The sequence below is a fragment of the Helianthus annuus genome, chromosome 10 (assembly GCF_002127325.2).
Source record: "Helianthus annuus cultivar XRQ/B chromosome 10, HanXRQr2.0-SUNRISE, whole genome shotgun sequence".
Classification (NCBI taxonomy): domain Eukaryota; kingdom Viridiplantae; phylum Streptophyta; class Magnoliopsida; order Asterales; family Asteraceae; genus Helianthus; species Helianthus annuus.
In genome coordinates, this window is record NC_035442.2 from 174790407 (window position 1) to 174807453 (window position 17047).

Consider the following 17047-nt stretch of genomic DNA (forward strand, 5'->3'; position numbering starts at 1 on the left):
TTTCGGCGTGGCCTCTTGGGCGGGGGTTTCAGCCCGGGTTGGGCGGGTCTATCAAGATGACATGGTGGGATCTCATTGGCCAAGACAAGTAGCCGTTTGGGCTAGCCGTTGGCCAACGGCTATGTGTTTAAAAAAAATATCTATTCACTATAAATATTCACACTTATATTCATTTTTTTTACCACAACTACTCCACCTCTTCTATAATGATCTCTATCTTATTTTTAAAAAAAAATTCTCATCCAACCACAATACGAAAAAATGAATCCTCATAATCGAGGTTTTGACCCGAACAATCCGTGGGCATTCCAAGAAACACCTAGCCCAGCATCCAATCGTCCAATTGCTCCCTTTTTAATGCACTCCACGATGCCGGATATGACTGGTTACGCATCGTTTATCTCGAATCGTTTGAAGAATGATGTCAGTCAGTTTACTTACTGTGTGTATAAAAGGTAATCTAAACTGTGCAATTACTTGTATTGCTACGTTGTTACAGGACGGTACCAATCGGTACCGAAAATACCGTTACCGAAATCCCCAAAAGTATGTACCGGTACCGAATATACCTGGTACGGTACGGTTCGGTACCGGTTGGTACTGGTACAACACCGGTATTTGAGGGTAAAAATCGGTGAACACCGGTGCCGAACCGGTACCGAAAATACGTTACGTTTTAGTTCGAGCTACTTTTTGTTATTTGACATGTTTCGTCATTCTTATAGAACGATTTGGTTTAGCGCGCCGCAACGCGCGCGCATGATAAACAACTAGTTAAATTTACATAAATAGTCCTAGATGTAAAAGGAAAAATGTCCCTAAACATCATAGGAAAATATGAAAAAGTTAGTGACAGAGATGAGAATAGTTAAATTATGGTGATTGAACTAAGTAACAGTGTAGGGATTCTATACATTAATTCAGAAGTGTGAGAAATGTATTATACACTACTAGAAAATCCAAAATTTTCTACACCGTTTTTCGTAGGAAATGCGTCACAAATCGCGATTTCTGATGGATTTATGACGAAATGCATATGTAGGAAAACCACTCGTAGGAAAGTGGTTTGTTACACATTTCCTATGCAACTTGCTACGAATTTCTGACCAAAATTTGGTGTCAAAAATTCCTACGCATTTTCTACACATTATTACTATTATTATTAATAATAATATAATTATTATTTTTGGTTTTGTTACCCAATTCCCACACAATTTTCCGACCCATTTCCTACACTCTCCTTTTTGACGAATTTCCGACACTCTCCTTTCTGACGCATTTCTGACACTCTTTTCCTACGCAATTCTGACACTCCTTTCCTACGCATTTCTGACGACATTAAATAAAATTTAAAAAAAAAAATTCTGACGCATTTGTGACGGAACATTTAAAAAAGAAAAAAAAATATTTTTCTATGTTTTGCAGTTTTATACATTTAAAAACAAATCAAACCTCTGAAATTTATTAATTGTTCTTATTACTTGAGTTTAGTTCCTTTCAAAATGCTACAACACTATACTGGAAATAACATAACGAAAGTGGACAAACTAAACAAGTTAATTTGCTTCATACTTACTCCCACAAACATCAAATCACCACCCTTGTCCCTAAAGGTAAGCACATACTCTGATCCTTGCAATATATTCCTCAACTTGCTCACACTAACTTTTCCTTTTCCTTTTTGGAGCTTCATGTGATCCACATTGACCTATGCCATGGAAAAAATCACTTGTAATAATAAGGGATGCCTCAAGCGTTTTAGAGGCCTAAAGCAAAATGAGTTAAACAAAGAGTTTTAGAGGCCTAAAGAAAAAAAAAATCACTTATAATAATCAGGGATGCCTCAAGCGTAAATGACATTTTACTCTTTCCCGAACCCATATCATCCTAGTGAATAAAATGTAATATGTTTGACCTTAAAAGTCAAAGTGCATGAATTCGAAAGAGAGAAGATATAAGAAAACTTAAACTTATTATTGAACCTACCTGGATGCATAAAATATCCTCCAGTGAGTTGACAGCCGCATTCTAGCAGGTGTCCAGCCAAAGAGCCCTGGGCTAACAGCGAGAAGTCATCCCAGTTCCACCCGAGTTCATAGACCTTGAAAAACACCGAAAAAAGACGATGATTTATTTTAATCTGAACATCCCATATTCTCTTTAGTTGTGTATTACAAAATTCACAAATTATTAAGTGCAAATTTCTTGATGAACATGTCATATATGAGGAAAATTTCATTTTATACCATTGGAGCTAGAAATAAGGAAGCATCAGCAACCCAAGAAGTGAAGACAACATCAGGATTGTACTTCAATAGGAGCTGCCCCTAGATACATGCTTATACCCTGTATGCATCATCCAATGTGAAAGAGGGAAATCGTTCTAATTATCAATGTGGCAACAATAAGAGTCAAGTAAACTGAATTCTTACATCGTTTAGATTTCTCAAATTAGAACAAAGACCTGTAGATATGTGGCAAATTTAAAAGAATATGGTCAATGGTTAAATAGATTAAAAAAAAAAAGAAAACTTCACAAATGTAAGTTATAAGAATGACATGAGACCTGCTTTGGCACTATCAAACTGGTGCGCTACACCTACAGTAATCTTAATACCCAATCCGCTTGCAATTTCCAAATCCTTTTCTTGAGCAGCCAATGCATTTTTTTTCCAAGAAAAACAAAATCGCATTTAATAAAGCGAACAAATTACATAGGCGAAACCGATTAAGGTTGCTTACTTGCACCCATGTTAGTAATAGTGCACACTCCTTTCTCAACAGCCAACGGAAGGAGCAATTGTATCCACTCTGAAACTGCTTAATCATAGACCAATAACAGAAAATGGTCAATGGATATGCAATGAGCAATGTTGCTCTATCTACAAAATTAGAATCTTTTTGTTAACTAATTAATGAACTAAATCACCTATGATAGTTCATTTAACCACGGTTCCATTTGTTGAAAACCCTAAACCCTAAATGAGAACAACATGTAGCGTGACATAGGGACTGAAGTAAAAATGGACGATGTAAACATACTCCGGGGGTCAAAACCTTCACCGCCTGACAACATCTCCTGGTAGCGGTCGGCAAGGGTGCGTTCTGCTAAGCATTCAAGTACAAGGTAGTTGAGATCATCGACTTTCTGAAGTAACTTAAGAGCTGCTAATGGTTTATCACCACCAAGGTAGTTGCTTCTTCCGACGCTGAAATAAGGATCACCACTGGCTCGCATCTACAAAATTAATATCCCCAATTTAATACAAACAACACAAATTATTTATAAAATTAATTAACAAAGCTAAACAAGTGTCAATAGCTCAGACCGTGGGGTATGGTGGGGCTTGGGTTTGGGGCATGAGTTGACACGTGGTGTTCGAGCCCCCCCACCGGTGAGTGACGTGTCCGTGGGGTATGGCGGGGCTTGGGTTGGGGCGTGGCTTGGCAGTTTATTAAAAAAAAAGTGAATAGGACATGGCCAACAAAGCGAATAGAAGCCCGCCACATAGGATCGCTAGCCCGCCCGGCTTCAAACTCCCGCCCCTTGGGCCACACCCCAACCCAAGCCCCCGGGGTGGTGGCTTGGGCGTTTTCAGCCAACCCACGCCCCAACCCAAGCCCGATACCCCATAGTCTTAATACTTAATATCTTAATACCTGCTAGAAGCCTAGAACTCATATTGACTACCGGTGATGGTTTTGACAACCAAGTATAAATAGCTTAATGCTTAATATCTTGTATATTTTCTACAACTTATGAGCTCCATTTTATAAAAACTTTTTTGTCTGATCTGTAGCTTACCTCCATTTTATTCTAGGCAAAGTTCGCTTTCAAAAGTCAGCTAGTCATGTTAGTGAAGTAACAACTCAGACTTCACCAACGCATAAGACCACTTATTTACAAAGCCTTGACTTCTGATAATCTGTGTCTTGAAAATTAAGTCATGACTAACAGTAAACCATTCATAATCCAACAACAAACAACTTCTAGAGCTATTGCACCCCTACCTTCAGGTAGTTTTGAGCTTAGAAGAAATAAATTGCACTAAGCATATTTTGGACCTAGTCATGTGACATTATAATGCAACATCAGTCACAACAAACTGTTAAAACACATCCACTACGAACACCAGGTGAGTAAAGCATTTAGGGCAAACATTAGGGGTAGGCCTCATTGTCAAGCTAAACTATATGGTAAATATTATGTCAATTTTCACCTACTGTGATGTCCTGGTTGGAATCTATCAGCATATGTAACAAACAAAAAATTTAGAAAACCCTAAATAAAGCAAAATCATAAAACAAAACACATAGACCTGGAAGGCACTCCTTAAAAACTCCGACGAAGGATGAGAAAGTAATCACATGGGGGTTTACAAAGTAATCAAACCCTAACATGACATACCACTTGTCAAAGCCAATGTTCTCTGTATTGTTTTTGAAAAGAACTTGATTTACAAAGAGATGAATATTGACATATAAATACACAGGTTTCCTAACTAGCATATGGACAAAATAGGAAACACTATAAAATGTTTTAATACAAAATAATTCACGGAAATCATTTCCTTATACCCCCCGTCAATCCGATAGGTGGCAAGCCCACACGAAGATAGTGTCGGAATCGTTCGAAGAGTGGGCGTGAGAGACTCTTTGTGAAGATGTCTGCCACTTGAAGATTGGTAGATATGTGGTTTGTGCGGAGGCGTCCCGAGGAAACAAGCTCCCTAACGAAATGATAATCAATGTCGATGTGCTTGGCCCGTTTGTGAGATATTGGGTTCTGACTTAGAAAAACGGCACTGCGATTGTCGCATAGTAATGTTGGCGTAGCCGCAGGAGTAACATGAAGTTCTCTGAGAAGGTTTACGACCCAAATAAGCTCGGAGGCGGTATTCGCCATAGCCCGATACTCGGACTCACAACTAGATCGGGAGACCGTGGGTTGCTTCTTTGCGCTCCATGATACAAGGTTGTCACCGATATAAATGGAGTATCCATATGTCGAGCGGCGAGTTTCGAGACATTTGGCCCAATCGGCATCCGAGTAGCCAACAAGAGTAGCGGCCTTAGACTTCGCAAAGGTTAAACCATAAGAGACTGTACCCTTTACGTAACGAAGTATCCGTTTCACAAGTTGATAATGTGAAACTGTAGGAGAGTGTAGAAATTGACTTGCCTGATTGACGGCGTATGCGAGATCAGGTCTGGTAATGGTGAGGTATTGTAAGGCACCCACCAATGATCGATAGAGGGTCGGATCGTGAAAAGGAGTGCCTTGAGTTGTGAACACGTCTGTGGTAGCAAGAGGTGTGGTAGCCGGATTGGCATCTCGAAGACCCGCACGTGCTAAAATATCATAGGCATACTTGGATTGAGATAGGAAAAGACCAGTAGAAGTGTAAGAAACCTCTAGACCAAGAAAATAATTTAGTCGTCCCAAATCCTTGGTGGCAAATTCCTGATGTAATCGAGAGATGAATGCTTTTAATGTCTTAGCATTGTTGCCTGTGAGAATGAGGTCGTCGACGTAGACGAGAAGATAGAGCACAGAGGTGTTGCGTTTAAAAACAAATAAAGACGTGTCTGATTGGCTACACACAAAACCTTGGTTTAAAAGAAAAGAGCTGAGTCGTTGAAACCAAGCTCTTGGTGCTTGCTTGAGCCCATAAAGAGCTTTGGTGAGACGACATACATGACTCGGATAATTTTGATCAATATACCCCGGTGGTTGCTCCATATACACCGTTTCGTTTAAATTCCCGTTCAAGAAAGCATTCTTAACATCTAATTGGTGAAGCGGCCACCCGTTTATAGTTGCCAATGCAAGCACAATGCGGATTGTGGACGCTTTCACAACGGGACTAAAGGTGTGCGAATAGTCCAAGCCGGGTATTTGTGTGAAACCTTGAGCAACTAGTCGTGCTTTTAAGCGATCAACGGTGCCATCGGCCTTGTATTTAGTACGGTAAACCCATTTCGACCCAACAATGTTGGTGTTGGAAGGACGAGGAACAAGAACCCAAGTCTTGTTTGCTTGTAGCGCAAGCATTTCCTCATCCATAGCATGAACCCATTTAGAATGCTTGGCAGCTGATTTATATCCCTTAGGATCTCTAGCAGTGAATAAAGCCGTATGTAAAGGACTGGTTTGAAGAATAGTAATGTCAGCTTGATGTTTAGGCTTAAAGATTCCGGATTTTGAACGAGTTTGCATGGGATGGGATGCGGTGGGTTGTGGTACAGGAGGTATTGAAGGTACAGAGTAAGAAGGTTGAGGTGAACAAGGTGGCGAGTGGGTTGGTGCATGGGGTTGGATGGGTGACGTTGTTGCATTAGGTGTAATAAAAGTTTGAGTGGGTGAGGTAGTTGTGATAGGTGGGATAGTATTTTGGGAGCTAGTGGTGGAATTTTCTAGGGGATTAGTGGGAGCACATGGATGGACAGTGGGTGGGGTCAAGCATAAAGGGCAAGGCAAAGAATGATGTGTACAAGATGATTTTTCATTTATACTAGGTGAATTTGTTGAAGCAGTAGATATTTGTGGGGCTTGATGAGATATAAATTCATCAAAGTGTCCAAAGACTAATTTTGCTTCATTCACTGGAGGTATCTTGCCACTGAAAGGAAAGACAGTTTCATCAAATTTTGCATGACGCGTTATATAAACGCGTGAAGTTGAGGGATTTAAACATCGATACCCTTTATGAATCGGACTATATCCGATGAAAATGCACGAGTCACTACGCGGTGAAAGTTTATGCGGAGTGTAGTCGCGTAGATACGGAAATACGCGACATCCAAAAATCTTGAAGATGGCATAGGATGGTACGTGATGAAAAAGAAGTTCAAATGGCGATTTGTTTTCAAGTAAGGGTGTCGGGAGACGGTTGATGATATATGTTGCAGAAGTAAATGCATCAACCCATAGACTAGCCGGCGCATGAGCATTGAAAAGCATAGAAAGACCGGTTTCGGTAATGTGTCGATGTTTACGTTCGGCTCGACCGTTTTGTTGAGGTGTATACGGACAAGAGAACCGATGAAGAATGCCTTTAGCTTGAAACAAGTCACGAACACGATGATTCGTGAATTCCGTACCGCCGTCACTTTGAAACGTTTTAACATTGCAAGAAAATTGGTTTTGAACAAGAGATAGAAACGTTTGTAGGACGGTATAAAAGTCCGACTTTGCCCGAAGTGGATAGAACCATGTAAAACGGGAGTAATCATCAATAAAAATGACGTAATAACGATACCCGTCTGTTGAGGCAATAGGCGCGGGGCCCCATAAATCACAATGAATAATATCTAGAACATGATTAGCACGCTTATTATTCGATAAAAATGGTAAATGCTTTGCTTTAGACAATTGACATGACGAACAAATCCCAGGTTTGGGTAATAAAGAAGTAACATGCAAATGTCCGAACTTATTTAATAAGGAAATAATGTCAAAAGAAACATGACCAAGGCATGCATGCCATTGTTCATAAGACGCTCGTAGTTGTGAGGAAGTAACGGCTGTCAAAAAAGCTTGCTGACCATGATCAAGGACGTAAAGACCGTTTTTAACTCTTCCCTTGGCTAGCACGGCTCGAGTTTTCCTGTCCTGAATATGAAAAAAATTATTTGAGAATAAGACATCGACAGGGTTATCATTGGTGAGTTTGCTCACTGAGAGAAGGTTTTTAGTGAGATGAGGCACGACAAGAACATCAAGTAAAGACAAGTTAGCAATAGAAGATGTGCCAATATGAGAAATAGGGAGAGTTTTACCATCCCCAAAACGAACACAATCATTACCGGTGTATGGGGTAGTGCTTTCGAGAGGAGTATCCGGAGGCACCATGTGAGAGGTTGCACCTGTATCGTTAGTCCAGTCGGGTTCATTTGAGGATACGTTACATTGGCTATGGAAAGCATGGGCAAGATTTGCGTCTATAGAAGGTCCATGTTGGGCGTAACTGCTAAGATTGGGACACGAGGAAGCATAATGGCCTTCCTTCCTACATAATTGACAGTGTGGAGGACGCTTACCACGACTACGACCACTGGAACCATCACGTGACCGACCTCGACCACCCCGAAAAGAATTGGATCCGGACCGACGGGTTTGTTGAGAGTAAAACGCTGCCTGGGGAGGTTGAGAGGATGCAATGGAGTGTAAAAACAACTCATGATTTTCAGCTTGCGCTAGGAGTTCACGAAACTGAGGAGATGTCGTGATGGCTCGGCGAGCGGTTGAAAAGTTTTCAAAAGGAGAGCCAAGACCACACATGAACCAGTGGCATTTATCATGTTCATCAACCGGATGGCCAATAGCGGCGAGTTGGTCGCATATGTTTTTGAATTTTCGGCCATATTCGGATACAGAAGAACCTCCCTTTTGAAGCTGGCGAAGAGAGTCTTTAAGAGTATGAACCCGTTCGAGCGAATTGTGACGATAAGCACGTTCAAGTGCGGTCCAAACCTGACCGGCAGTCGTGAGACCGAGTGTTTCGGCCATCGATTCTTCCGATAATGACGCCTGAATTAACAGAATGGCCTTCCGATCAGCCGTGTTCCAAGTAGCGAGATCTGGATTTGGCGTCTCTTTGCCCTCGACAACCACTTTGGCAGCGGGTGGAGAAGCGGTTGCGTCAACATGACCGAGGAGATCAGCAAGAGAGAGAACTGTGGTTATTTGATGACGCCATAACAAGTAATTTGTGGAGTTTAATTTGAGTGTTATCATGTGAAAGAGAGTTTGGAGGGGAATGGTAGACCCATCAGAGGAGGAGGTCGACATTATTGGAGGCTGGGAAAAAAATTGAGAGGAGAAAAGAAAAGAAAAAAAGCTTAAGGATCGATGTTGGCTGATACCATGTCAAAGCCAATGTTCTCTGTATTGTTTTTGAAAAGAACTTGATTTACAAAGAGATGAATATTGACATATAAATACACAGGTTTCCTAATTAGCATATGGACAAAATAGGAAACACTATAAAATGTTTTAATACAAAATAATTCACGGAAATCATTTCCTTATACCACTTCGAACACACAACTGCTCCACAATATACAATCAAATGCCAATATTTTAATAGAAGCCCTAAATGTGAATAAAGCAAGGTTGATAGAGAAAAAAATTACCCGCCCAGGGCTGAAGTAAGGAGTGAAGCAACGAGGATTCGAGCAGAGATGATGGTTGTCTGGTGGTTCGCCGGTAACTCAGTCGTAATGCATCAGTGAGGCAGTGGCGAGAATCCATTAGAGGAGATATCCATCCCCTTGGAAGATGGGGATGGGAAATGGAAGGTGGAGACAATCGATTGAGATTCAGATCTAGATGGATGTTAATTGTGAATTCTGAGAATGGGAGGGAAATCCAAAACTTTTGAGGGAATGTTAATTGTGAATTCTGAGAATGAGAGGGAAAACCAAAACTTTTGAGGGTGGATAAATGTGTTTAAGAATTTGGGGAAAGAAAATAGTATTTTTAGTCACCTTTAAATCATGACATACAAAATAAGTGTTACAAATTCTTTGAACTTTAGAAACGATTACATTTTTCTATGACACACGATTTTACATGTTACAAAATTAGGGTGTTCCATACACCCTCCTTCTTTGTTACAAATAGGATCTAAATAAAATCATTGTAATTTGTTTAAAAACAATCTTTATTTGGTACGTATGTAATCACAATTGATAAAACAAAACGTAAAGGTGAAATTGACCAAAAAAAAGCTAAAAAAATGAATTCATTAAAGCTACAGTAGAAATATAGTACCTTACATTTGGTTCGACCGTCGTTTATTCATCTTCATCCATGTTTGCCTCTTCTCTCTCCGGTAGAAAACGTTGGAAACAAGTCGGTGTGAAACAACAAACAATCCAAAACTCAAATTTCCAGAGATGGTATAAAGGCACTAAACGTGAATTAGCCTGATTACAAAGCGATAGCGTAAGCGATGAACAATGCGATAAACGGTGTCGAGTGGCAACCCGATCGGATGGCTATCCGATCGGTTGATCATTCGATCGGATGTCAATCCGTTCGGATGGTCATCCGATCGGATGGCCATTCGATTGGATTGACATTCGTTTGGTAAGGATGTGTTTGTGTATGATGGCTTTGAAGTTTTCGTTGTAGCATTTTGAAAACAGAGAAGTATCTCTACTTTTCCGGTAGATCGATCGAACGTCGTTCGATCGGGTAGCGATCCGATTGGCAGGACACTTAGTGAGAACAAGTTCACAGCAGGATGGTCACTCGATCGGATAGCTATCCGATCGATTGGCAATCTGTTAGCTACTGATGTCTCATGGTCGGTTGGTCGGTCGATCGGATGGCTATCCGATCAAGCGGCAATCCGTTCGACCTTCAGTTCTTTCGAAAGTTTGAATAAAATTTTAAGTGTGGAACCAAGTGCAAGCCGATCGGATAGTCGTTCGATCGGATGGCTATCCGATCGGGCAGCAATCCGTCCCAACGAATCTGATCGTCTTGAACTTGATTAATTTTGAAAAGTTTTGCGGTTTGGTCGAGATGGTATGACTACGAGCTAAACAATGGAACTCCACCAAGTCCAAGTCTTCGGATCGGATGGGAATCACCCCGTCCGACCAGTTAACTGTTCTTGACAGCTGTTCATATTCACCACGTTAAACCGGTCATCTCGTCGATAGAAATCAGTTCTCACCCGACGCTTTACTAGAGCATGAGTGGAAGGTCTGTAGGAGCTCGGTTTATATCGTTTTGAGTAGAAAGTTAAGAAAATTTGAGGAAAGCTTGAAAAATTAGATTCGGTTTAGATCTATGTGAGATTAGTGTTTATACACCGTGGAATCAAGGAGGGTTGAATTGGTCCTCACTCGACATCATCGTGGTTGTCAACAAGTGCAATGTGATGTGATAGCGATAAAGTATGCGCAATATGCGAAAATACTGCGAAATAGCGATGTATAGCGATATATGCGTTATAGTTACATTATAATCTGGATCTCTGCTGCTAGGCATAACGAGTATAACGAGTAGTAACAACGCACGAACGTGCGGGTTGTTACAAATACATCTATGATCTAATATCGTCTTTTGTGGTCCCTTAAGGCTTAATATGGTACATTAAGACACATATGATCTAGTATTGGCCATTATGATCTATTTAGGCCCAATATGGTTCATTAAGACATGTGTGATCTACTATTGGCCAGTGTAATCCGTTAAGGACCAACATGATCCATATAGACATGTAAGATCTACTATTGACCATTGTGATCCATTTAGGCCCAATATGGTCCATTAAGATAGGTATTATCTACTATTGTCCATTGTTATCCATTTAGGCCCAATATGGTTGATTAAGACATACATGATATAGTATTGGCCATTATGATCCATTAAGGCTCAATATGGTCCATTGAGACATGTATAATCTACTATTGTCCATCATGATCCATTGGCCTAATATGATCCATTAAGAAATATATGATCTACTGTTGACCGTTGTGACCCATTAATGCTCAATATGGTAGTACATTAAGACATTTATGGTCCATTATTGGTTGTCGTTGTGATCCATTATGGCCCAATATGGTTCATTAACACATATATGATCTACTATTGGCCATTGTGATCCATCAAGATCTGATATGAATTTAGGGTTGTAAACGAACCAAACGTTCGACGAAGAGTTTGTGAACTGTTCGACGGGAATTCCGTTTGTGTTCGTTCGTTAACTAAACAAACGAACACGAACAAGAAATTTTGTTCGTTTATTTAAATGAACAAACATGAATGGAGGTCGTGTTTGTTAGTTTATGTTTGTGAACGTTCGGTAACGTGTTCGTTTGTGTTCGATACTTCATTAGTGTTTTTAGTTTTTATATTTATTTAAATACTTCAAAATTCAGACAAATTAAATATCTAATAAGGGACGATGTATTATATATTATGTTCATGAACTATTGTTTGTGTTCATTTGTTTCCATTTGTGTTCATGAACATTAGTTTGTGCTCATCTGTGCTCTTTAATGTTTGTTGCCTAAAATTAACAAACAAACACAAACGAACACGAACAAGTTCATTTCCTTAACAAACGAACACGAACATAAAATCTCGTTCGATAAGTGTTCGTGAACGGTTCGCGAACACATATATTTCTTAACAAACGAACACGAACAAGGTCTTGTTCATGTTTGTTCGGTTCGTTTGCAGCCCTAGATATGATCCATTTAAAAATATATGATAACAGATGAGCTCGGTACCAAACGTACCAGTACCGAAAATCACTAATATGGGTACCGGTACCGAAAATATTCGGTATGGTATTCTACAGTATCGTACTAGTATTTGAAAGTAAAATTTGGTAAAATATTGGTACTATACCGAACCGAAAACGCCAAATAGTGGGTACCAAAAACAATTCAGTACATGTAATTCTATAGTGCACACATAGATATGTATACATATATACATAGACACATATAAATGCATATATACATACATACACATACACGTATACATACATATATATAAACACAGATACATACATATACACATATATAATTAAACATTCAAATATTATAACTATTACGTTGCAAATGCATAGCAAGTTGCTAAGCATTTCCGACACAATTATAAATAATAAAGTTAATTAAATATTTAAATATAGTAATAAATTTTCCGTCACAAATGCGTAGCAAGTTGCTACGCTTTTCCTACGCAATAACTAATAATAAAACTGATTAAACATTAAAATATAATTTAAGTATAATAATAAATGTTTCGTCACAAATGTGTAGCAAGTTGCTACACATTTCAGACGCAATAATTAATAATAATATTAGTTAAACATTTAAATATAATCAGAATATAATAATAAATGTTTTGTCAAAAATGCGTAACAAGTTGCTACGCATTTTTGACACAACAATTAATATTTAAATGAATTCAACATATAAATATAATTCCAACAAATAAATAATAGTTTCGTCGGAAATGCGTAGCAAGTTACTAGACATTTCCGACGCAATAGTTAATAACGATAATAATTAAACGTTTAAATATAAATCAAATACAAATATAATGCATCTGTCGTAAATGCGTAGCAAGTTGCTACGCATTTCCGACGCAATACTTAGAATTAGTATTTCTGTCGCTATTGCGTCACAAATTGGCCAAAAAAACCAAGGCTTTCTTTCTGTAGGAAAATGCGTAGTAAATGTGTTAGAATTTGTGACACATTTTTTTGCGTAGGAAAATTCTGTAGCAAAATGAACACTTTTCTAGTAGTGATAACACTATATATAACACTATATAACACCATATAAACACTGTATAACACTATGTAACATCATATAACAATATATAACACTATCTAACACTATATAACAAATATAACACTATACATTTATCATAGACATGCTATCAGACAAAATATAGTGTTACATAGTGTTATATGGTATTATATGGTGTTACATAGTGTTATACGGTATTTATATGATGTTATATAGTGTTATATATAGTGTTATAATACACTTCTCACACTTCTGGATTAATGTACAGGATCCTCTATCTAAGTAACATATACGAAAAAAGATTCATTTATACACTAAAACCATTAAAATAACCCAACCAAGATACAAAAAATGAGGATTTTGGAACCCATGTTGATGTTTGATGTAAAAAATATGAAGGATATTTTAGTGTAATTACGTTTTGCGACCAAAGTGAAATGCAATATCATCAATTAAGTCAGGTGGTGCCAGAATAAACGCTTGTTTTAGTTGTTATAAGTCAAAGTTCGGGGCGGATCAGAGCCCCTAACCTATGGAGGTTCCAATGGTGGGGCCGGGGGCAGCGTCCGTGGGAGCAAGGTCCAAGGGGCGGCGATAGCCCCTGGCAGGGTTTGTCATTAATTAAACTGCTTCCATTAGAAAAAATAAATTTTCAAACGAACCACCAAAAATTCGATTTAAAAGTGATTACATGTCTCTAAAGTCATCCGATGCAAACCTATTTCCCCCAACATGATCCATAGATTTTACAGATAAATTTTTAATATTATTTATGCACTTTTCTAGTAGTGAACGTTTGTATTTTCCTTAGATTGAAACAACACTAAAAGTACATCATTTTAGGAAAAATATATAACGAACGTGTTCTCTCTTTTTCTTGTACATATTTTGTATTATGTAACCATCGTATTTCTCTTAAAAAAGATGTTTTTTTTTTCAGATATACAGTATAAAAGATACACAAAATTCACTTGAATTTTTTGTTATTGTACTAATAGAATGTTACATATAAAAGAATAATTTAGAACACAAATATATCACATAAAAAAACTACAACATGTACCAGATTTTTCTTTCCAAAAACAAATTAAATTCCTTAAAAAAGAAAAAAAAAACTTCTGTTATTTAAATCTCTCGAACACTTTCTGTGAAAAGAGTTATAAAAAACCATTTATTATTCCACAACGTACTGCACCTTCTTTGCCTCAGTTTATGGACATTGGATCATCAACCATCATCGAACCCATTTAGTTTTATTTAAAAACATCAAGATTTCTCCATCCTTTATAAGAATACTTTCCTCCGAGGTGGACATTGGATCAGCAACCTTCGATCGAACACATTTTTAGTTTAATTTAAAAACATCAAGATTTCTCCATCCTTTGTATGAACACTTTTCTCCGATTAAACAAGGGTCCTGATAATTCCACACCCCAAAATCTTAATTTCACACCTTATATACGGGGCCGTATAACGTTATACGGCCCGTATAACATAATTTGACATGACAAATATTGAGTCGTATAATGTTATACGGCTCGTATATATAGAGAAAATATTAGGCCGTATAACATTCTATACGGGTTGTATAACATTATACGGGTCGTATAGCATTATATAAGGTTTGGGTCGTATAACATTATATACGGGTTGTATAATGTTATACGACCCGTGTACATGGACAAAAAAACATTCTCTGACATTTCTTTTGTGCAACAATCAGTTATACGGTCCGTATAACTCTATACGAGCCGTATACATGTAGGGGTGTGAAAATAAGATTTTAGGGATGTAGAAATAGTAGAAGCCTAACAAAAAGGTGTTGAACTCGTTCGGATTGCAACAATTAGAACTCAACTACACTAAGTATTTTTTTTATTTAAGTTAAAAGATTTCTAATATAAGGTCACGCAATTATGTCTAATTTATTTAGGTTAAAAGATTTAGAATATAAGGTCACGCACAGGGGCGCAGCTTTTATAGGGCGGGAGGGGGCGGCCAACCCCTCAAACTTTTCCCTCAATAGTGGAGAGTATGTAGTTTTCGTATAGAAATTTTTGGGTATATACGTTTTCGGCCCTCCGGTCTTATAGAAATTTTTGGATATATGCGTTTTCGACCTCCGATTGGAAATCTCAAGATTCGCCACTGGTCGTATAGTTATGTCTAAAGAACGAATTGGGCTTGAATCATTTCTTAGTTATATATTACAGGGCCGGTTCATGACATAACCAGATTTAAATATAGAATCAATATAAACATTTTTATCTATTGCTTAAACTCTAGTAATTAAAATAGTTATGTAAACGAATAAATGTTTTTACTCCTCTCTCCCACTATATGTCACAGACATATATATATAGTTAAGTTAACATACAAACAACATTATCGTACAAAACGTACGAAAGACATGAAAAAGCAAAAAAAAAAATGCGGTGGTATTTTTCGTAATTATTTGCTCATAGGGTAATTATCAAAATTACTATACAAATGATCTTCTAGAGTTATTTTGTAAAATGTTCTTGTAGGGTAATTTTGAAACTTGCATAGTAATTTTGATACACTTGTAGAGTAATTATGATGCTCTACAAAATTACCCTACAAGATCAAAATTATCTTACAAGATCAAAATTACCAGACCTGAAAATTTCTATAAAACCGGGGGGTCGAAAACGTATATACCCAAAAATTTCTATACAGAAACTACATACTCTCTACTACTGAGCGAAAAGTTCAGGGGATCGGCCGCCCCTTAATTAAAAGCTTCGCCCATGCTCTTTGCACTTCCCTTGTGAAACTTGGCACCTTTTTGTGAAATAGGTCAATGGCAGTCTCAATAGAAGCATACTTATCTAAGTATATCACATTGTCTACTATAATTTTTATGGTATATATATTTCATTTTGATAAGTTATACTTAGCAGAAGTGATATGTTTTCGTCATTTTTATGTCATAACATACTATAGTCATTGATCAATGAGGAAATATACCATTTTTACTAAGAGTAGTGACAAACAGAGACATCAAAGTATGATTACTAGTGTGAAATTTTAAGACATGTACTATATTATTTTATTTATTTTATAACATTAGAGTTGGTTCCACAATACTTGTCGAATCACCATGATATCTTGAGTTCAATCTCACTAGGTGCTATCATTATTGTTATTTATTGCATTTATAATACATAAAAACGTTGTGAGATTCAAATGATAGAAGATAACAACAAACTAAATCCTTTAAATTATTGAGTCAACTAGAAGAAAAACTCCAAATACATATTTTAATTAGATATTTGCATGTGAACGTGAAGTTAACTTTAAGGTAAAGTTAAAGTTTGAAAGCCATTACTCCCCAAAACGTATTCCATACCTTTTGTATAACTCAGATTCGATATACAATGATATGCTATGCGTGAAAATGTTGACAACGTTTTTTTAAACATCACATATCCAGGGGCCTCATCTGTTAGATTTACTATTCAGCAAATAGTTCATAACCATAAAATTCAAATCATACGCAATGAAAACTTTAACACAAATCATCCAATTACATGAAAGATGTCTAAAACTAATCATGACATTAACAACATAAACTTTATCATAAACGGGATGCAAGTCTTTCAGTAGGGAGCCTTCAGCTGCCCGGCCTAGAAACTCTCCAGCTAACCAAACTTTAACTTAATGTACATACTAAAAGTCAGCTACAATAAATAAATTCGATATAGTTAAATAACTTTAACTTTGGTAAACACTTTAA

The 17047-nt window shown here is 37.6% G+C and overlaps 1 protein-coding gene across 5 annotated transcripts; it reads right to left on the reverse strand.

Annotated features, from left to right (window-relative positions):
• Positions 1 to 1440: 1440 nt before the first annotated feature.
• Positions 1441 to 9447, reverse strand: LOC110886744. 5 transcript variants are annotated; one of them, XR_002562967.2, is made up of 8 exons: positions 9139 to 9439; positions 3043 to 3238; positions 2743 to 2817; positions 2567 to 2642; positions 2433 to 2464; positions 2247 to 2346; positions 1987 to 2101; positions 1441 to 1708 (listed from the first exon to the last, which is right to left on the reverse strand). XR_002562967.2 is itself a non-coding variant. In XM_022134580.2 (8 exons), exons 2-6 carry the CDS (start codon positions 3236 to 3238, stop codon positions 2299 to 2301), a joined length of 432 nt encoding a protein of 143 aa, XP_021990272.1. In that variant the 5' UTR covers positions 9139 to 9447; the 3' UTR covers positions 1441 to 1708; positions 1987 to 2101; positions 2247 to 2298. The 5 variants fall into 5 exon arrangements, 1 of the variants encoding a protein (XP_021990272.1); XM_022134580.2 differs by having other exon boundaries at positions 2567 to 2647; positions 9139 to 9447; XR_004869979.1 differs by lacking the exon at positions 2433 to 2464 and having other exon boundaries at positions 9139 to 9440.
• Between the last annotated feature and the right edge of the window lie 7600 nt (positions 9448 to 17047).